Source organism: Corvus cornix, chromosome 7 (genome assembly GCF_000738735.6).
Source record: "Corvus cornix cornix isolate S_Up_H32 chromosome 7, ASM73873v5, whole genome shotgun sequence".
NCBI classification, from domain to species: domain Eukaryota; kingdom Metazoa; phylum Chordata; class Aves; order Passeriformes; family Corvidae; genus Corvus; species Corvus cornix.
In genome coordinates this window covers 11798203-11819829 of record NC_046337.1, presented here as the reverse complement: position 1 = coordinate 11819829, position 21627 = coordinate 11798203, and the positions used below count along the sequence as shown (strand labels likewise).

The window sequence follows — 21627 nt, the reverse complement described above, 5'->3', positions numbered from 1 at the left end:
GCAAGTTATTTTACATTAGCCTGCTTCAGCCCCTCTCAATTAAAAAAAACAGGACTGTGTTTCAAATGCATGTTTTCTTCCCTTCCTAAAGAGACGTGAAGCTTTGTCTTTGCAAGGGAGCTTGTGGTCCCTTTATGAAAGCTGTGTCCCATGCATCACTGACTCCATAGGAGATCAAACCAAAAGGCATCTCAAGAAATCAGACTTTTATAAGATGTTAATTTTTATGGGGTCTTTTTGCAAATTTGTTGAGAAAAGCACAACACGTATTATCCAGACAGTGATATTTTACTTTTTTTCCTCAACAAATGACTTTCACTGTTGATTGCAAAATATTTATGCACTATTTCTGATGACAAAGAAGCCTACTTACAGGCTGGACTGCTTGTTCCCACAGGAGACTGTTGGACACCCATAGGAAAGCTGTATATTTTTTAGCCCATGTGGTGGCCTGCACAACTCACATGTGCTTCAGATAAAGCAGGGGGAGCCCAATACTTTCCATGGGGTACCAAGGATGTGGGGGGGACCTTCAGAATCTCTTCCCAGCCAGTCTTGCTGCAGCACCCCAGTTGCAAGTGGCAACTTCTTCAAGTCCTTTCCCAAGGGCTTTCTGAATTGTTTTTGTCAAAGCAAACTGCAAATGAAACCCACTTCAGTGCCGTGGGGCCTGACTTCTTTTCTTAGTCTTTTTTTTTTTTTTTTTTTTAAGCAAACGTGTGTAAGCTGAAGTATTTGGAATAGAAAAAGCTTGCTTGACCCTTCCTAATCCTCACTTTTGAGCTCAAAAAGAGATGCTGCTATGAGTGATGTCAAAACAGCTCCTTTGCTTGCTATGCAAACCCATACATGCACTCTGTGTTTCTCTTGAAGCACAGGTTTATCTGTAGAGATAATCAAAAGCCTGCATCATCCTCAAATAAGGGCTGTTTCTGATGCCTCCCTCCCTGATTCCTGGGATTTTCGGCAAAGGGACATCCCCTTTAAACCTGCATTTCTGCCTCATATCTTTTCTCTTTGAAGCCAGAGGGTTGGCTGGCCTTTGCATAGACAAGGATGAGAACACAGCAGTGGGAGGTCTGTGTCTTGCTCATAAACCTTGGCCAGAAAATAGGCTCCGACAAGTGGGGACAGGTAGCAGCGTCTTCCCCCTTATCAAATGGCACAGCAGAGCAGACACATTCCTGCAGGAGCCCCGGTGGGGTGGAAGGTGGGGCCTCCTGAGAGTGCCTTGTGTTTTGCCGCCCTGCTTCACCCTGGGAGCTGCAAGCCACCGACTTGGTGTAGAACTGTGTTGTTTCTGTGCAAAACACCCTGTTCTCTCATTGTCCCTGCCCCTTGGGTGCTGCTTTTGATGTGTTCTTCAGCTTTCTCTTCCTTCAGCAGGAACCAGAGAAAATGTCTGTCTCTGGTTCCAGTGCCTGGGGACTTTTGGAGGTGCCATGTCACGCCTTTGCACCTCAGAGTATTGTACTGCATGGCTTGGTGTGGCCCAACCTTTTCCTGAGGAAAAGCTTTCCCCAGGCCTCCTACTAAAATCTCCCTCCCTCTTGTGTAAAGCAATCATCATTAGCTCTAATTGGGCAGCTTTGGGGTTAAATCTACAAAGATTGCTTGGGTTTGGTAAATCCTCTGCCACTGCAAAGCAGATAATGCTAAACAAAAGATTGCCTTGATTAGATTAACGTTGGCAAATTCATTGCCCTAATCATCATATTGCCCTTCATGTGGCTATTCAGGAATACATCACCGTAACTTACTTGAAGTAATTGAATATAATTGTCTTCTTAGCTCGTATGTGTAAAACATCCATCTTTGTTAACGGCGTGTGTTGCTGTCCTGCTGCCAGCTCACAGTCCTCTTCTGGCGGGGTGGGAACAAGAAGCAGAGCCAGGCTGACGTTTATGAATTGGTAGTTGATTGCCTATAAAACCATTCATTATTTCTGACCAAGCACCTGGAAGAGAATAAAAAGGAACAGCACCAGCCACTGGAGCCCGTAGGCTTGTCTGGTGCTCCCAGGCAGAGAAGCAGAGGGGAAGTCATGAAGGGGAATGTTGCAAAGGGATGTCAAAAAACACAACCTTTTCCCTTGCCCTTAGTGGCAGCAAAGCACAGGGCACGTGGTGGGGTTGGAATTGGGCGTGTGAAACAGATACCCAAGGCAGAGGCATTGCTGACCTTCCCACGGGCCAAATAGGTTGAAATGCTAAAAACAAACCAAGAGTGCAGTGGGAGGGAGAAAGTTCATGGAAATTTTTCTTCCATTAATAATCAGAGGTGTGAGGAGGGAGAAATTCTCTTCAGATGTCAATTTTATACCAACAGATAGCTAGGAAAGGAGGCCAGGCAGCAAACAGCCCATGTTTTCAATTTCCCAGCTCTCCTGAGTGACAGGGAAAGACTCTTTTAGCACAGAAATTTCCAATATTATCTCAGCAATCAATCATGTAGAAATGCACAGTTACAAAATAAAATATAGCTGGTCTGGCTTTTAAGATATTCAGTTTGACCTGGTTTTAGTAGTGTTATCATTATTAATAAGTTAAATTGCCCTAGGGAACAGGCCAAAGGATATGGGTAACTCTCCGCATCATTAAAACTCAGCTGCAATGGCCAATACAGTTTCAGCCCAGGTCAGCTCTCCTGCACTCTGTGGGTTGACTCAGCCCCAGACCTGTCCATTAGAGGCAGAGTGGCCACCCTGTTTTGGGAGGTTGCTGATCTCCACCTATAGGGATGCCACCAGCAGCACTGTGGGTTGATCCCAGGACCACAGAAGTGTTCTTGCTCTTTTTGGTTTATTTGTATGGTATAAGTATGGGGTGAGCACTGCAGGAAGCCCAGCCTAGGGGCTCAGGCTGGAAGAGATGTTTGTGTTGTCTGCCACTGGATGTCTGTGCAGGGACAGTTGATTTTGTGACCATGCTTTGTAGTGATGATGTAAAAGCTCCTTGCCCTACTTCCTCTGGTCCCCACAGCACCCATGGGTTGTGGCAGCAGCTGTGGCCAGGGAACAGCAGTGTCCCCAGGGAGGAGGACAGCAGCTGTAGGTGTCTGCCCGCCTAGGCTGGAGTTTGAGCTGAGCATGGTTTGGGGAGACCAGAGGCTCTACTGCACTGTGTGAGCAGGGGATGGGGTGTGACAGCTAAACTCTGGTACATTTTTGACCTGGAAAAACACTGGTTGCCTCGTAAAATGAAGACTCCCTACAAGTGTCCTTACGTAACACATCGTCCCTGCCGAGGACGGTTAAAGGGTGAATCTTCCTCCTGAAAAAGCAAATCCTGAAGGATGCAAGTTCATTCTCTCCCTGAGCTGCTTTAGGGAGAGGAGGGGAGGGGGGCAGAAGCGGGGGAGGTGGTTAACAGTTACTCTACTGTGTCCTGACGTTAGGCGAGCTGCAAAAATGCTCCCAGTGTATCAGGTGGTGTGAGGTGCCAGCCCTTTGCTGGAGCACGGAGAGCAAGTCTGCTGCGGAGCCTTAAATACTTTCCACCCTGACTACCTTAGCTTAACGCCTTTCAGCAGAGTTGGCAGGAGGGTTGTTTTTGTGTAGTCTCTCACCTCTCCCAGCAGCCTGGCTGACGTGCCTGTGCCGCGCTGTGCTCAGGGATTGAGCGCTGCAATGGGAGTAGGAGCCACAGATCCTCTCGCTGATATGCCGGGAAAGACGTATATGAGGATTACACGCAGGCTTGGCGCGACGGACCCGAGCGGAGCGCAGCCCCACCGGACAGAGTCGGCGTAGCTCTGGTGCAGCTGGAGTCACAGATGCAAAAGGCTGAATTTTAAGTCTTTCATAGAAAAAGAGTTTGGCGTTTACTGAAGTTTGCTGAGCGACAGCAAGAGACTTGGCCCAAGCCTTGACATTTTGGTTTTGGATGGTGCTTCCCCAGTCTCCAGAGAGATGGTACCTGTCGCGGAGGCAAGTCACAGTGAAATACCGAGCACAGGCTGGGGTTTGAAATGCTCACTTAGGAGGTTGGGTTTGTTTTACTTTTGGTCTCCAGTTCGACAGAAAGGCCAAGAAGCCAGAGAAAGAATGGTAAAACCTGCAACAATATTAAGTAATCTTTAATGAAGAACTTCTGACTGTTTGTAAAGGCAGAGCAAGACCAGCCTTTTATCCTTAAGCCGATCGCTGCCACAAATGTAGAAAGGGGCATCTTTACAGATGCGCGGGAGCCCTGTCAGAGGGTGATTGTACGGGATCGCTGTTGCGGTTGTGCGGTATCGCTATCGAGGCTCTGCTAATTGTATTTCTTTAGCTTCGGTAATTTTAGCAGGAAAGGCCCAGGCAGCCAGGCAGCATTGTTGGGGTGGTGAGGAGAAATAACCTGATGAATTTTCCATCAGCGCAACTCTCTCAAATATTCTCGCCGTTAACTTTTGGGGTCAATAATAAATATTAAAACCTGTAGATTTAATAAGTCAATGTAGGTGTTCGCTGCCTTTTGAGACCACTTTATCTTTCCATCAAAGATGAAACAAGCTTCTCAAATGAATAAAAAATAGGGCCTCAAGTGATTACAAGTGAGAGCAATTTGAGCTCCTCTCTCAGAACCTGGCAGTAGGCACTTCTGAGCCTCTTCTGACTGCCTAGACATTCTGCTTTGGCGCAGCTCTTGCTGTTATATTTTTAGGTAAATATTTTCAGCTTGTGTGTACAGACCTTCAGGAACAGTGTTTGCTGCCACTCCAGGCTTGAGGGACGATGCAGGTCTGGATCCCACCAGGCTCTGTTGAGTCTGATTTGCGTTGCAAGTCTAGTTTTCCTTGGTGCTTGCTATAATCTCCTCAAGTTCAAAGAGCGCTTAGCTGCTTGTCTTTGTCAAAAACCCTGTTGGAGATCTTTTATGTCGAAGATGTAGGATTTTTCCGCATGACTTTGATTATTTATTCATTCCACTTCTCTGGTGTATGATAGCGCTGATATCATGAAGACCCCTTGTCTTGCACTGCTCTTGCTCTGAAATTCATGGAGATTTAGTGCCTTTGAAATTGTTTTAAAAGGGAAGGAAAAGTTTTTGAAGTCCCTTTTTTTTCTTCTATTCCCCATAACAGTGCCGCAGCACATTTTTCCGGCCTTCCACGCTCCTTTGCCAATTGACATGCGCCACCAGGAAGGACGATACCATTACGAACCTCACTCTATCCACGCTATCCACGGGTAAGTCTTACATCTCCACTCCCGTGCCTTGCTAAAATGTCAGCCACCTGTAGTATTCCGAATCCCTCTGCTAAAGTCCCTGGGACTTACTGCCCTTCTGGCAAGCTGGCCCTACTGGCCACCCTCCACCTCATTGTCCCCATCCAGTGACAATGCTGACCTGCCTGGCAGGAGGGCTTCACAGCTCTGTTGAGCCTATAGAAGTGCCCTATAGCAGCAGGATGGGAGTATAGGGCTTTTTTGTCATTATTCAGCTCAGGTCCCGGGAACAGGCTTGACTTGTGTTTTTGCACCTTCCGTGTTTCTTACATCATGCCTTGCCTGGGTCATTTCTGTCACCATCTTGGCAAAGACCCAGCAGCGCTCCCTCTCTTTGGAGACCTTGTGTACCATTCCTCCCTCCCTGCCAGTTGTGGGGACGGTGGCAAAAGGCTGCCAGGAATGCCGTAATTCAGTTTGATTTCACTGGACAACAGCCCGAATGGGCTGGGCAGCATTTTCTAAAAGCAGTAATAAGTCAGGTCCTCATGGGGGTGTCCGTGTCTCCTCTGGAGGGGCAGGACTCTGGGTTTTGGTGGTGACCTTCTCATGAAAGTCTCCTCACCCTGAGGCAGCTGATGGGCAGCAAGCACAGAGACTGGTGTGGGGCTACACCCTGAGAGGGGGGTTCGTGGTTAATCTCCTCATCCAGGACATGACAGCTCAATAGTTCTTGATGTCTTGAAGGAGATGTTTACAGAGAGATCTGTTTTCACCTCCTGTAAGCTTTGATCAGGGCAAGGAAAGTGGAGCCAGCAGGGATGTGAGCAGAGGTTTTAGTGACCATGGGGCTGGAAGTGTTTCTTCTAGTCCCTGAAATGCACCTTCCCCATGAGAGGTGAGGAGCAGCGTGATGCAGTTGGCAGTCCCACAGCCATCCCCAAATCCTTCAACCCACAGCTGTAACACAGGGCTCAGACATCGGCTGAGGAACAGGTCCCAGAGCACTCAGTGTAGGGGAACCACTGAGGGCCAGAATCATTTTGCAAGAAGAACAACTCAGGCTCATAACTTAAAAAAACTCTCATTTGATCCCCTGGAGTCCTGTTGCAGTCTCACTGTTGCAGGGGCTGTTTCTGGAGCTGTGCTGCTTCTGAATAGGTGTGAGCAGGGGAACAGTCCCTGGGAAGCAAGTAATGCAGACAGCAGCAGCCAGATCTGTGGAGCCCCACAGCTACCACAGCTTTATTCTGCTTCCAAAATACTGCAAGAAATAAATGATAGGGCATTCCCATGGATCCTACTAGAAGACAAGTCATTGTCTTTTTGGCTGGCAGTCAGTTTGACTGGATGTTTAAAGGGGCAGAGCAGCTTCTTCCATGCTGTGCGCAAAGGGGAAATGACAAAGCAGGTTGCTAACATGGGAACTGGGGGGGATTAGGGAGGCTGCATGAATTCTGGCTGCGTGGAGTTCTGGTCTTTCATGCAAGTACATGCAAAAATTGTAGAAAGAAGACAGAATAATAACTTGCTGAAAGATAGTTAATAAGCCAGAGCTGTGGCTAATAAAGAACATACAGAAAAGTGTGATATTCAAAAGAGGGGTTAGAAGAGAGGCTGGCAGATGTTCTGAGGTTTGTCACAGGTTATTTGTGTGCCCCACTTGGTGCTCCCCTTCACTCCTCATGAGGAGGTTTGGGTGCACTGCATGTACGCTGGGGCTCCACAGCAGTTTCTGTGGTGGGGTCATAAGGCAAGGTCTTCTACAAAATGCAACTGGGAGTTCACCAACTGATGATATGTACCTATGAATCGTGTCCCCAGTAACCCCAGTATTTTATCATATTGGTGTTTTCCAGCTGATCAACCCTGGACAAGTGTACAGTGCTGGCAGATCAGGTTTCAGTTCATCTGCACCAATATTAATAATCTACGGTGTTAGCAGCTACCACATTTGTCTATCAGTGGACCAAGCATGTCCTGCTTAGTATATTAGGTAGAGTTGTTGGCAAATACCTGTTGCATTACTTCTTTGGGATTCCTCTTGTTCCCAGCAGCTCCTCTCACAAACCAACTTGCAAGGTACTGGAGAGAAAACTTGGTTGTGGGTCTTAAAGAGGAAACACAGTCCTCTTTGAAACTACCTGGGCACTGCACTGAAAGATGCCTTTGTGGCTGGAGAAGCACCAAAGCTGAGCAGCCAAGTGCTTCTTGGCTGTGGCAGTTTTTTAGGGTCGAGGGAATGCCACTTCCGTTTGGCTGTTTGTCAAGTACCCTGCACTATGGCACAACCACATTGGGAAAATTCTCTGCCGCTGTGGAGTTAGTCTCTCAATCATTTTACCTCTTCAAATTTTATCTGCCAACTTCTTAAAATCATGTCTTGCCCTTTACTCCTCTAGTTTTTTATTCTACTTCTCTTTCGTCTTTCTTCTCTCTCCTCCAGTCTCTGCTATGGAGGTCACAACGTAGCGCTCACCATCCTCACTGGAGGATGTCCAGTGTGAAATCATCCAGACACGGTGGTAGATCTGGACTAGAATATACATGACTGGGTGCATGGCTCTTGTTTAATACACTGGGTGGACTCCGTGGGCACAGATGAGCTTCTAGAAGTTTGTACTCTGTCCTGGTGGTGCAGAAATCAATCCTCCTTGTTTCAAAAGTAAACAACTCTTAAAAAAAAACCAAGGGCATGTGCATATTTTCACTCTAGAAAATGAAGGCAAATGTTTGGAAGAAAAATTGTGTCACTGAGTTTTGGCTTTATGATTAATGTGATCGGTGCCTGACAGAGAGCCCCCAATTCATCAAGTCTGTATTCTACCTGTCTGCCGTCTTGACGGTACCAAATTTATCTAATTACGTGAACATTGCACGGCAAATTAAGTGCAGTGTCATTTGTTGCTAACTACGGGGTCTTATTATCTGCCTGCTGCATTATGTCAAAGGTTTGTTTCCTGATTGCTCGATGTGACCTGGCAGTGTATTCCCCTTCATCACTGTTTGCATTTGGCCTAACGAGAACATACATTATTTTATCTCAACTGGAAGGAACTCATCTGCAAGGCTTCTGAACACTCTTGAGCAGAACCACCTGTGGACCCTTTGCTTGGGAACACAGATGGGAATGTGGAACACTTGAGTAATAAAAGACCCCCATGCCAAGACGGCCCTGAAAAACTTGCTGTGTTTCTCCTCAGTGTTGTCATTCCTTGTGTCTGAATGGTTTTCTTGTTAAGCAGCATGACAGTAATTTTCAGGACTTGAGTCTTCTTCTAAATCACTGAGCATTTGTTGCATATGTCCAGAAGCAGATTATGTTGGGGTTTCCTTGAAGTCTACTTCTAGAGTTTTTTTTCAGATTGTTTTGGTGTTTCTCCAGTCATTAGGACAACCCACTTTTCTCCACTGTTGGTTTTACTTATTTGGTGGTGAATTTTTTGGACATCTTTAACTTTAGGACTTCTTTTCTTGGTGTTAACAACAATTTGACAGAATCGTGGTGCTTGCTTGGCTTGTCTAGAAAAATTATCTCATTTAGATGGTCCTTGAGCTCTCTGCAGTGCAAACCAACAGAAATATTGCAGATTCAAGATATTGTCCTGGAATCTGATGATTGTGAGCCTGTGGTAATACAGAGGATAGAGGGAGTGGCAGGATTGGAGTCCAATGGACACTGCAAAGGATGTAATGCAGAATGGAGTGAAACTGAATATGGGATGAAATCTATTCCAGGAATGTAGAACTAGAGCAGAATGAATAAAAGAAATTGTATTGATGCATATAAATTGTATGAGCCAAGACTTCCACAGCGTAACATTCATTTAATAGTAAGTAATACTCCAATACTCAAAGGCTAAGAAAAGACAGAAAAATAAATTTGGAGGTTCTGCATTTTTCTGGAGATATGGGATGAAATTACAGAGCCACATACTGTTTTTCCCTGTGATCCTCTCTTCCAGAGCACAGGATGGCCCAGGCTCTGTGGAAGAGCAGTGGTGGGTCTTACATGCATTTTCTGTAAGCAGCTTTTATTGATTTGTCAGAATTTCACTCTTCACAGTTGGCTGTAGGTCAGCACTATTTGAGTGAAAGTTGTCAGCCAGGTGTGTCTGCAGGCTCAAAGCCAGAGAAATTCACTTCATAAGTTAGCACAGGTTCTTTTCTAACAAAAGGGGTATTTTGTATTTTAGCGAACTTCTTCACAAAAACCTGCTCCACTGGGGCCTGGTCTTTGCAGTAACTCCATCTGCTTTAAACTAAGGGGGCTCAGCATCAGCTTTGCAAGAACAAGCCCTTGACTCCAGAGGAAAGCTGCTGGCAGATATGGGAGGTGATAACATGCTTACCTTTTTTTTTTTTTTTTTTTTTTTTTTTTTTTAAATCACAACAAAAATAACTAAAAACTCCTTAGCTCAGCTTAAAAGCCCCTGCCAATGCAAGAGCCTTCGGGGCTAACCCTAGTAAACAGCATGCCTAGGCTTGACTCAGCAAGAAGCTTTTTGACAGTAGCTCCTAAACTGTGGTTAAAACCCATCAGGCATTACGCACTGTGACAAACAAAAGCAGCCTTGTTTTTCTACCAACATCCTGGTGGTGTTTTAGGATGCAGTTCTGACATTATTTATTAACAAAATATTGTTGTTGCTCTTCTGTCCACACATCAAAATAGTAAAAAAAAACCCAACCAAACCCTGAGCTGATAATCACAAATTCCATGGCTTTCATAGGGACTGAATTGTCCCGAAGACCTAAACATAGAGACGATTCCATCTCCATAATAATGTGGAGTTGCCCTAATTTCCCTCTGGTAGGGATTTTATCTCATTTAATCAAGGATCTTCCTCCATTTCCCTGAGATCTTAATATATTATTGCAGATTTTTCCTGATATCCAGCCTACACTTTTTTCTTTATCTGATCCTATTACCCCTCCTTGTTGAAGTTTTTTTCCTTTTTACTCTGTTAAGCATTACAGAATACCTTTTCAGAACCAGTTAAAATGTTCCTGAGATGTTTAGGCAGGGTGATTCACAGGCAGAGGAGTTGACTGTTAAACTTTTCATCATAAAAAGACTATGTCTCAAGTGTTTACAAATTTACCAAATTTAGTGTCGAACCCAAGATTTTCCATGTTGAATATCTGTTCCAGTCTGGTTCTCTCTCTCCTTTGTTGTTTTTTGTGAGATTCAGCCAAGGGAGGCCAAGTGGGGTTAAGGGAAAATATGTTGTTTAGCCATACAAAAAATAATCATCATCATCTTATAACTGCTTTTAGAAACACCAGTGTCTCTTGCTTTAGAGTTGGAATTTGTTATTGTCACAGATGTGTCTTGTGCTGTTCCCATTCTACAAAAACACACACAAACCCCATCAATTTTGTCAGATAGGAATCCTTTGAAAAGTCTTGCTTCCAATACATGCATTGAAGTGATGTCAGAGTTTTGCAGTGAAATTTTCCAAGTGCCCTGTGCCCCTGAGCACGCTTCAGCTGATCCTTGCCAGGGCTTACCTGACAGTGCTCCCCATTCTCTGCTGAGGCCTCTCTGCCATCCCTTCCATCCGGGGGGATTCATGACTCCATGGAGGAGAGGAGCCGTTTGCAGTGTGTGCTCATGAAGCTGCCTTTGTGCATTATCAGGTGTGCATAGAGTGCCTTCAGTTATCCTTCGTGGGGTACCACTCCCCCGGGGCTGCAGCTGGGATCCTGTCACGCAGTTCGGGATGGGACCCCTGGTGATGGCCATTCCTGCAGCAAGGATGCCGCTCGGCTGAGCCACAGAACGTACATACCAGTAAAACCCGTGTGTTTTCATATTTACTTTGCTACTGGAGTAGAAAATCTTTGGCAGGTCGTGATTGATGGTACTGTGCTGCTTAGGAGACAGAGCGGGCTCCCTCCGGAGTCAAAGCAAACAGCTGCTCAGAGAGGCCTTCTTATGCGTTTTGCAAAGTTTTACGACTTTCACCGAATAGATACATTGCTCATTTGGGAAACAGGTTTGGGGGCTCCCACATCCAATTTATTCTGTCCCCTTCTTTCCCACATGCTTCTTTTATTTATTTAAGAAAATCAGAATGTGCAGGTTTTCAACGGTTTGCAGGGGCTGGTCCCCTCCAGAAGGCTGGCTCAAACCTCTCCCTGGCCTGTAATTAGCAGGAGTCTGTTGCTTTTAGGTGGCTCTTTGGTAACCTACAGGAGGTGATTTGGGGGACTGTTAATACCAGGATTAATACTTGATGGTCACTTGATCCGTCTCCAGGAGACCACAGATGAAATACTAGGCTTCTGCTGTCATGTTCTGGGAGCGGGAAAAATTACTTTAATTCCATCTGTGCTTTATTTTCCTCATTTCTAAAATGTTATCACAGTAATATCCTTTTGATATCTTGAGAGCTAAGACTTGTTTGGCTTCCAAGATTGGTCCTGTAGCACATTTTCAGGCACCAGGGAAGAAGTATATAGCGCTACCTGCCTGTGCAGAAACTGAGAAGGTACATGCCTAGCATCTTCTGGCCTCAGTGGGACGACAGGCTGATCAGGTCTTTGGAAAATGGGGAAGGCATAAACCAAAACACTGATCAGGCCTAATATGTTTCTGTAGGCTTTTCCAGTCTCATAAACTATTCTGCAAAACAAAACAAACCAAAAAGCAAACAGACAAGCAAACAAAACCAAACCGACAAACCTCCACATCTTTCTCTTTTGAATCTTGTTAAAATTTTTCAAGCATATTCCATTATGAGAGAGATTTACACATCTATGCTGTTCTTTAAATTCAGGATATTGTTGTCATGTGTGTTTAGTTAACTAGCCTTCAGAGTACTTTGAGTAACTGAAACCTGAAGTCCAGAGGGACCTGAAGTGGTTTCAGACTCACTAAGCTGCAATGAAATGCAGATTGGGTTTAGAAATATTTGGGCTGGATCTCCAGTTGCCGAATGCTGTGACATCGGGCTGGAGTGAGGGGCCTGGGTGAGCTCAGATGGAGTTGTGCCCATTTGCACTTAGTGAAGATCTGGGCCACTGAGTTGCTTGTGCTGTGAAAAACTGCACCTCTCGTTTAGCCTAATCACCGCCAGAAGAGTAAAAATGGCTAAGAGGTTTTAGTACTGAGAACAAAAGCGTGATCTTTGAGGTCTTTTATGTAAACCTCTGGCATGTGTTCATTTAATATGATGTCACTCTGTAATCCACCATTGCTTTTAAATGTCATTCTCAGAGCTTCATGTCAGCGAGTCTTAAGTAATAATCCCTTTGCTTACCTCACTTTATAGTAGATTAAAAGTGACTTCATGCTTCCACCTTATCCACTGTTAAGCTTGTGCTTTAGGAAAAAAAATTATTTGAACTCTCTTCTCCTGCTGCTTTCTAAAGAGTTTCTAAACAGAGAGTGCGTGTCTTTCAGAAGCTATCTCCATAGGATTGCCCATTCTCCACTGCTTTCAGCATCTGTGAAAATGGATAAATGTTCAGTGCCAACTTCCTGCCCTTTTAAACTCCAGCGTTCCGAATTTGTTTCTCAAGTTTTCTCTCAGCTAGATGGGGAGCACTGCCCTTCCTGGCCTCTTCTTTTTCTTAATCCTAAATAAGTCACCTCTCTAGATGGTATTTCACCTCTCACCAGCTTCTTGCGGTCATGAAGACAAGAGATGCTGAGACCTGTTGCAGCGTTCTGCTCCTCTGTAGCACTTTCTCTTGTACTGCACGGGGGTCTGTGGGTTTCCCCTTGTATCTCCTGGTTTTGTATCTCCTGGTTGAACTTTTACTCTATCCTCTAGCAAATCCTTTCTCAGTATATAAAGCTCTCCATGCAGTTCTCCTGGTCCACCCTCCTTTTTTTCCTCTTCCTGAATTTCACCCGTCTGCTCCTAGCACACCTCCTTGTGTAACACGTCCCTCCAGATATTTGCTGCATGTTGTCATATCCTCCTCCCTGCTCTAATGAACTGGCCAGGCCGCAGCCTGCAGCATACAATCAAATATCAATCCACTCAGCCTCCTCATTTTCACTGTTTCTCTGAAATCCTTCCAGTGTGTGTGAAGATAAATGGACAAACCCCATCCATCCCATTGGCTTGTGGAATGAAGCCTGCGGCACATCACTTTTCAGGGGCTGGTTAATCTGGATTCCCAGCTACCAGTGGCCATGGGGAGCAAATTACACAGGGTGCCGAGAGATAAAAACTAATGGCAGGAGTGCTGGCTTGTGATACTGGAAGAAAAATGTAGGATTTTTAATGTCCATACAGAGCGGAAATTTTCAAATCTCATCCAAAAGTTCCCCCCACGCAGCAAAGAGCAGGGAAGTCAATTTACCCTGGATGGATAAGGACTGAGTCAATTCTGCTGGGATTAGAACATGTGGTTCGAAGGATCCTAGGTATTTTGGGTCTGATTCTTGGACCACCCAGATGGCTGGGGGGAAAGTTAAAGAAAAAATACTAATGAAAAAAGGACCCGGTTTGGCAGAACTGTGGATCTGGATACCCTGTGTGCAGCTGACACCATGCAGACACATCTGCACCAACCAAAGGGCAGAACTGGGTGCTGTTACTCTGGCAAATCTCAGTCCTGCACATCACTCCTGCGGGAGGGTGTGTGTTTTAGCGGGCTTTCTAGATCCCTGACTCTGACACTAAACCACATAAGTATGTTTTTCTTCTGTGTGTCAGACCATTTTGAGAATTTGTGATTTTACACAATTTTCTGCCTTGGAGACTCTTGATTCCTGTTCTTTTATGTTTCACCATTGATACTAAATAGCTAACAGCTAAAATTTAGAGAATTTCTCAAGGGTCAAACTTTTAAAAGTACCTGTATTATTTCAGATCATAAATCCCAGTGTACTGGGTCTGGCTAACAATGTTTGAAAGCGGGTGTTGTGGGTTTCAAAATAGTGTTGACTCTTAGGACTGGCTTGTCAAGTGCTGATAATGCAAAGGCTCAATGTGTTTTTCAAACAAGCTGGATCCTATTTAAGGTCAAACTACTCCAACCTCCATTGAAACTCAGGACACTAAAGCCATCTCTAGTAAAGGAGTTAAGTACCTAAAAATTCATAAAGTGGCTGGAGTGAAGTTAAGAAACACAGACATGTTAATGAGGTGCATTATGCTTGTGCATACTTGGAGCCCAGTGTGCATGCCCAGGCCATGCAGCTCCTGCAGGACCAGTGGGGGTGTTTTCTGCCCTGTCTCCTCTCTGTTGTAGAAGCATGCACATGGCAAATCTCATGGGAGGATGTGCTATGGAAAAACATATCTAAGGTTTAGATTATATCAGTTGGCCAGGCTCCACTTCAAGAGCAAGTTTACTGCATTCCCTGGTCTCACTTTATTGGTGTGTGGGGGGTTGGTTTTTGATATAATTGATTGTGGTAGCTGATAGTGAACCAGGAGAATGTGAGCCTTTTGATGATTTTTTAAAGCAGATACTTGGTGGGGGGGTGGGGGGGTGGTGCCTTAGAGCATGGTAGGAGCTGTCCTTTTCCACCCCCTGGGCAGCAGAAGGACCTGTACCATGGTTTCCCTGCTGCTGAGCACATACTGTTAGATTAAATGTGAGCATTATGCTCCACCACCACCTCCTGCCCTTTCTATGGCTGCACTGGTGTGCCAGTGTTTCTTTTGCACAGGTGTAGCCTCCTCACAGCAGAGGTATTTCTTCCTGCACAACTCATTTTGTGTCTCTCTTACATCTCTTCCTACTCTGCACACATGAACTGAAGTCACTAATAACAGCACCTGGGTGCAGTCAAGCAAGACTGAAAAAATATGTTGGGGCTGTCTAAAATGCAGTCACATTCAGCTTTAGGGGTTTAAGTCTCTCAAAGAAATAAATTTATGTTCTTAAATCCTGTAAGGGCCTTTGAGATATTTTCCCTTTTGATCCTGTGAAAGCATCCTGGAAAAGAATTTGTCTTATTTCCCCTCTTGCCCCTTTCCTAGCTAGGCTTTCCTAGCTTGGTTATGGAGCTACTTACATGGCTTTTGATTTGCAAACCAGCTGCTGGACATGGTACCTGCTGATTGAATGCTTCATCTGAAAGCCTCTTAAGATCCCACAGAGTAACCACACATCCCAAACTACCACTGGTAGAGGAAGTCTACCAGAGTGTGGTTAATACATTAAAAATAGGAAAGTTTCAAGCTTACAGCTGCATTAAGGTGGTGTTCTTACATGTGCATTCTTGTTTGAGACTTTTTGTCTTCACTGTGAGATAAAACACTTGATTTCATAGGCTGTCTTTCATCCTCATTCAAGTGAAGTATGATATTTTACAAGAGAAAACTGCATTGTAGATGACAGAAAGCAGAGTGTAGAATGATAGGGTGGTGAAGGAATTAATGCATTCAGTCATCAAATCAGTAAATTAAAGGAAGATCAATCTAATGAGGACTAGCAAGAAGGAGAAGATTTGTAGAAGATACTTGAAAAAAAACGATGAGCTGATGATGCAGAGGGTCACACAGAAAGTGCTCTAGGCTACAGAACTGTTTTAAAACCTCTTCCTATTCAGGAAAACATGTAAGTATATGTTTAATTAGAAATGCCTGTTTAGGTCTGTTGACTTCAGAGAAACTTAAATGCATCTTCACATGCTGTCCTGAGGAGAGGTGCTTTTCTGAAGATACCACAGAATAGAAATGTTTACTAAATCCTGCTTGTGTATTTGTGCTGTAAAAATAGTTCATATCGGTGGTTTTACTTGTTCCAGTATGGACTTGGCTGTTGACTTCAGGTATGCTCATGAAAGGCTTCACTTGATGATGATTTCTTTAGATGATTTTTGCAAAGTTTAAGTCAAGGTCGAATGAAGAGGGACTCTAGAGCTCTGGTGGTTACTTCCACACAGCATTGCTGTGACTCCAACGTCATCACAGAGGTCCCAGAACTGGTGTCAAACAGGACAATTAAAATGTCCAAGTGTCTACTTCCTAGGAAAACCAAATTTTCAAGGAATTAGCAGTGTTTGAGGTGCTGCTTTGGGTAGCTGATGACCACTCAGGTCAGACTGTGTTGGTCCTGTTTGTTTGAAAAGACTCTCAAGGAGTCAATGATGTTTGCAGTTTTCTGGGAGTAACTGAAATAAGGCCTTTGCTGCTGTTTTACCCAGATCACAAGGCACCCATTTTGTGATGGCATCTTTTGGGGATCAGGGTACAACATGAGAGTTGGTATATTGGAGGGACCAGGTCAGGGTGAATAATTCTATTTTCCGTAGACCAGCTGGAAGGATTTTGCAGTTGGTTCCCAGGGCAGAAATCATATAGAAGTCATTTCTATTTTTTTCCCTTTTTTCCTAGTCCCCCAGCCCAACTGATGCTCTGTAAGAAGTATTGCTAGGAACTGATGGACAGTGAGGTATCTGCAAAGTTTTATCCAGTACATTTTAATGCTTAAAGAGTTACTACCTGTTGGTATATTATTTCCAATAATATAGAAATAGAGAAATAGTCACGGTGAAACCAGTGTCAGCAGACCCCAAACCGCTTTATTCACTTGAAAAAATAGTAGACTCCCAAAGTCAAATAGATTTCTATCCATCTTTGGAAAAGAAATTAACAAACACATAACCCAACCATTTTTCAGGTTAGGCCAGAGAAATTCCAACCCTCACTCAGGATGTGGGATGACCAGAATGTAAGAGACTAAAATGGAATTGAGCCAGCTTAGATATTTTACGAGTCATGTTTTTTAAGGGTTCCAGAGGATCTTTACAGAGGACAAATGCACTGGACTTTTGGGCTTTAGTGGATAGGAAGGATAACTGCTTCATATTCCTCACCAGAGCATCGTCACGTGGCCTTGCCTAGTGAGTCAAAGGGAAAGGCATTCTCCCACCAACACCACTTCCTCTGTGTCCTGGGATTTTCTATGCAAGTTGTCTACTCAAGGCTTGGCTAGGTCTTGACCTCTCTTGGCATGCGAGAGCTAAACCTGGTATGACTCCAGACTTCCCTCGACCGCGTCTGGTTTGAATCGTGTCAGTGCCCGGATGAGTGCTAGCACAAGAATAAGAATCTCTTCAAAGAGTTGTTTGTTTGTTTGTTTGTTTGTATGTTTAAGAGATGGCTTCTGCCAACTGTGAAGAAGGTAGGAGCTCTGTGAGCTGTAACTTCTTTCCCTTCAAGTCCTGACGTGCTGCTGGAGTTCAGGGTTCTGTCAGCCTGGTTTCTCCTTCCTTGATCTCCGCTAAGCAGGGTTTGCATGTCTGGTGAATTGTGTGACGGTTTCTGATAAGGATGGATGGTGAGCAGAGACTTGGGATTGATTTCTGTGCAGGTGTCAAATTGCTTCAGGTATGTCACTCTGGTGCAGCATATTTGGTGAGTGACCTTTCCCAGGGTGACTCAGTGAGTAAAGGGCACAAATTGACGGACAGAAAATTCCTTAAGGTGTTTTGTGCTGAAGAGCAGATTGTGCTCCCTCCCAAAGTCTTGCACTAGATGCAGTGGTTTCCTATCCCTTCGTTTGGTTTTTGACTACATTGCCAAACTGGACTTTTTCCAGGATCTGGTTTCTGTGATTGACTTCATTACTTTGTTTTTCATAAACCCAGCCCTTCCCTCTCTGTGTTTATTGGTGCTCTTCTCCCAGGCAGGGCAATTTTGTGGTTCTCACATTCACCAGCAAAATTGCTGCGATCTACGAACTTCTAGTGGAGAAAGGATTTGTGTGTACATGTGGGGGGTGTGTGTCTAGTCTTCCTTACCTACCAGTGCAAGGTCTCAGTCTAATCTCCTGCTCCTGTTACCATCCTCACTGGGTGAAAGCTGGGCTGGAAGTAGTCTCCTGGACTACTGTGTGCCATGGTCTGCACTCCCCAATCACATTTGAGCTTCAGTTGAAAGAGCCAGTGGCGTCCAAGAGGAAATCTTTAAAAATTAACCTGTAGACTTTTAGAAGCTTGAAGGCTGAAGGTAGAAGATGGACATGGTGCAGCCAGGCAGTGTGGCATCTTGGGAGGTGTTACAAGAACTTGACAAATATGCCTGTAAAAATCCATGGGTACAATAGCATGAGCTGCATTTGTTGTTAATTTTTGACTTGTCAAACTTTTGTCCTCCTTCACTGAACAGCAGAATGAGAGCTTTCATGTGGGATTTCTGTAATTAAAAGCTTATCTCCTGCCAAGAGGTCCTTATAACTTCTTGCACTTGCTCTGTCCCTCAGATACTCTATGACTGACCTTAGAAAATGGCCTGTGCCTTTTTTTTCATTGGCTAGAAACTCCTTTATAGTAGGCATGAACGGTTGTATTAATCCTTATGGTTTTCACAAGTACTAAAAGTGTACTGCATGCTAGATAAGAGTAATTATATTGCCATTAGATCATGAACAGCTTTACTGTACTGTGATGTGACGTGCACAAAAGGAATTGTGAATATTGGCAGTTCAGATCTGGATAGTTGAATTTCCTTGGTTACTAATAACACTATAGATTATTTAAACCATAAAATATTTTTTAAATCCACATTATTTTCACCTGTTACATCCTTATTTAAACAAATCAAGCAGCTGATAGAACTAAATAAAAAAAACCCCAAAACATGCAAAGTGCAGGATCTTAAGTTCTATTCTCAAAGTAAACTTCAAGATAGAAGAATTTCTTACTGAAATCCCATCAGCAGCCTTTTCCTACAATGAATGCATGTAGGAGCTTACACCCCACTGAAATCAGCTTGAGCTGCAAGTGATACTTGATGGTGCAAGAACATGACTGATGGGACTTTCAAAAGCTTCTACCACATGGAAAACCTCACTACTGGGATTTCAGCATAGCTTTGATTTCCAGGTTTGGTTTGTTTGCCACTGAGTTGTCTAAAATGAATAAAGAAATCCACTGCACCTGAGCAGTTCTGATTTCTCATTTCCAGACCACAGTACAATGGCCCTGTGTTTGCCTTTTTCAAAACCAGAGAGAAATGTTTAAATAACATTTTGTTTAAATAACATAATTCCTTTTGTGAATTATTAAAACTGCTGCAAATGTTTCCATTAAAATTTGAGTATGTTTAATATCCCTTCTCTTGAATTTTAAATAGAACCAATACTTGGTGACTTAATTGCCCAGCAATATCTCTTTTTTAGTTTTTTGCCTTGTATTAATAAAATGAGTGTATTTACATAGTTCCAACCTAAGCACATCTCGTTTTACTGACTAATTGCCTCATTTAAAGGGCACACAGTGTTAACACCTTTTGGCTTGCCTGAGACTTTACATCATGCTGCATGCTGAATCCCATAGTGAACTTTATCCTATGCAAAAGATAAATCATGTTTTCTATCCTTCTTGATAAAATGTTCAAAAAAACCCCTCCACAACTCTCTGGTCGTTTTAAACTGTCCCCCCATTGAGGACATTGAGGTTGTGTTCAGACTACCTAGAGTACCATCTCAGACAGAGTCTGGCTGCTGTTATGGAAAGCAGTGGCTGTAACCTGTGAGTTGAGCACCTGCAGGTGCCCATGCATCCATCTCTTCCTCGGCTCTGCATAGTTTGAGTGTGCAGAAACAGGGCTGGGGGTCTCATCCCTCTCACCACTTAAATGCCACATAAGCTGGTGTTTGGTGGGATGCAGGAAGGGTGATTTTTGAGGTTGTGAAGTGATGAGGATCCTCCTGCTTCTGCCCCTGGATCAGCAGTAGAGGAGGCACCAGAACTGTTAGTGTGAGGAGGATGTCTGGGGGCCTTTGCCAGCACTGATGCTGTAAAAAACCCCTGTTTTTCAGGAAGCACCCCAAACCCAGCTGAAATTCCCTGGAAGGGGAAGCATAAAGGGTGGCTGTGCCTCTGCCATTGCAGCATTTAGGAGAGAAACAGCTTCAGCGACTTGGCATCAACCTGGTGCTTTTGGGAATTAGATGTGACATTTGAGGTCAGGTTGGCATAACTTAAGGGTCATCTAAGGACTGGAGATACTGAATTTCCTGCTTTTACCCAGCTGCGCTTAGTGCCCAGTTTTAACCTGAGTTGAAGGAAGGTCTGGGGTATCTTGTATTGATGAGAGGCCCCATGCAGGCAGAGAGCAGTGGCCAGAAGTGAGGCCATGGCACAGCCCTAAGGACAGAAGCCACTGGAGGGTGGTGGTGTGGTGATGAGCTGTCTGTGCTCAGGCCTCCTCTCCTGCCAGGCCGGTGAGCACCAGACCTGCTGGACACCAACACAGCCATGGTGGATATGCAGGACCGGGTTCTCTGGCCTGGAAGGGCCATGTGTGTGTGTGTTCATCACTCTCCAGCTACAATGACAACGGCTCTTTGAAATGCTTTTCTGCATTTGCATTTGCAAAAGCTGGATAAGCCTTTTTAAAAAAAAATCTGATAAGTAGCAGGCAATTGAATTAACCACTGTTGACTGTATTGCTGTCTCTTAACAAACTCCATCTGTATGGTCTCCCTTTGTAGACACAATTTTATAACTTAATTTCCCTACCAAAACATCAGTGTTTACTTAGTAAGAAATCTGTTCTTTGTCAGCTTAAAACAGTGATTTCTTTATTACCACTCTGCGCAAGGAATGACAGCACAGAGTTGGCACTGGAGCAAGTCTGGTTGAGTCTACAGCGTTGTAATGGAAACAGGGTGAACTGAGGGTCAAGTATAATGGGATTTGTATACAGAAATGTGTCTGCATAAGGAATAGCTGCATGAGATAAGAAAGATGAGGCCTGCAGGTCTCCTGTTGCGTGGTGTTGGGAAGGGGATATTGCTGTAGGTACACAGCTGACACGGGAGATGGGGTTACCTCTGCACTGGCGTGGCAAAGCTCCCTAAATCACTCGTGCCTATTCCTGTGCCAGCTGATGTTGGTGGGTGTAGGATGGATTGGGGCAGTGGTCAGGGATTACTCTAAGAATATTTTGTTTGTAATTTTTACTGATTTTGGGAAGCATAAGGGTCAGTGAGGGGTTTTCAAGCTGTTACAGTCTGTGCCCTCCCTAAAAATTTTCTAGCAGAGTTGTTGAACATAGTATAGTGAATTTGGCCTGAATAGTAAGAGGCATGCAGAGATTTTTTGCTGTATTTCACAGCCCCTACAGGGGTTTTTAGTGATTCCCAAGGGTTTTGCAAACCACAGGTTGAAAAGCACTAGTGTAAACTTCCAGCAGTAAACAGCTGGGGAACATCAGATCCGTATTCCTGCCTTGATAAATGTGTTATATTTTCCTATGCCGTTGAAAAACTGAAAGAATAGGAGAGCAGCTGTAGTCAATGACACCAACGGATCTGGGAGCAAAGGAGTTTTGCAAGGAAGATTTTTTGGGTGGTTACATGGCAGATGAGATATAAAACGCCTCATCTTTTCTTACCATGAGGTGATGATTTGGGGATGGGGGAAGCATCCTGGCTCCTTTGAAGTATGTTCAAGTTGTACAGTGCAGTGAGCAGTGCTGGGGTTTTACCATAGGACTGGGCTTCTGTTTACTGCTTTTACCTTCTCCTGCTGTAGAGCCTTTCTCAGT

General features: G+C 44.3%; 1 protein-coding gene across 2 annotated transcripts in view; it reads left to right on the top strand.

Moving 5' to 3' along the window:
- The window catches only part of GLI2 (GLI family zinc finger 2), a 190950-nt gene that overhangs the window by 117286 nt on the left and 52037 nt on the right, over positions 1 to 21627 (top strand). For both annotated transcript variants that reach the window (XM_019290581.2, XM_010407004.3), the window contains one exon: positions 5068 to 5173. In XM_019290581.2, the coding sequence (XP_019146126.1) occupies positions 5068 to 5173 (106 nt within the window). The remainder of the gene's footprint in view (positions 1 to 5067; positions 5174 to 21627) is intronic.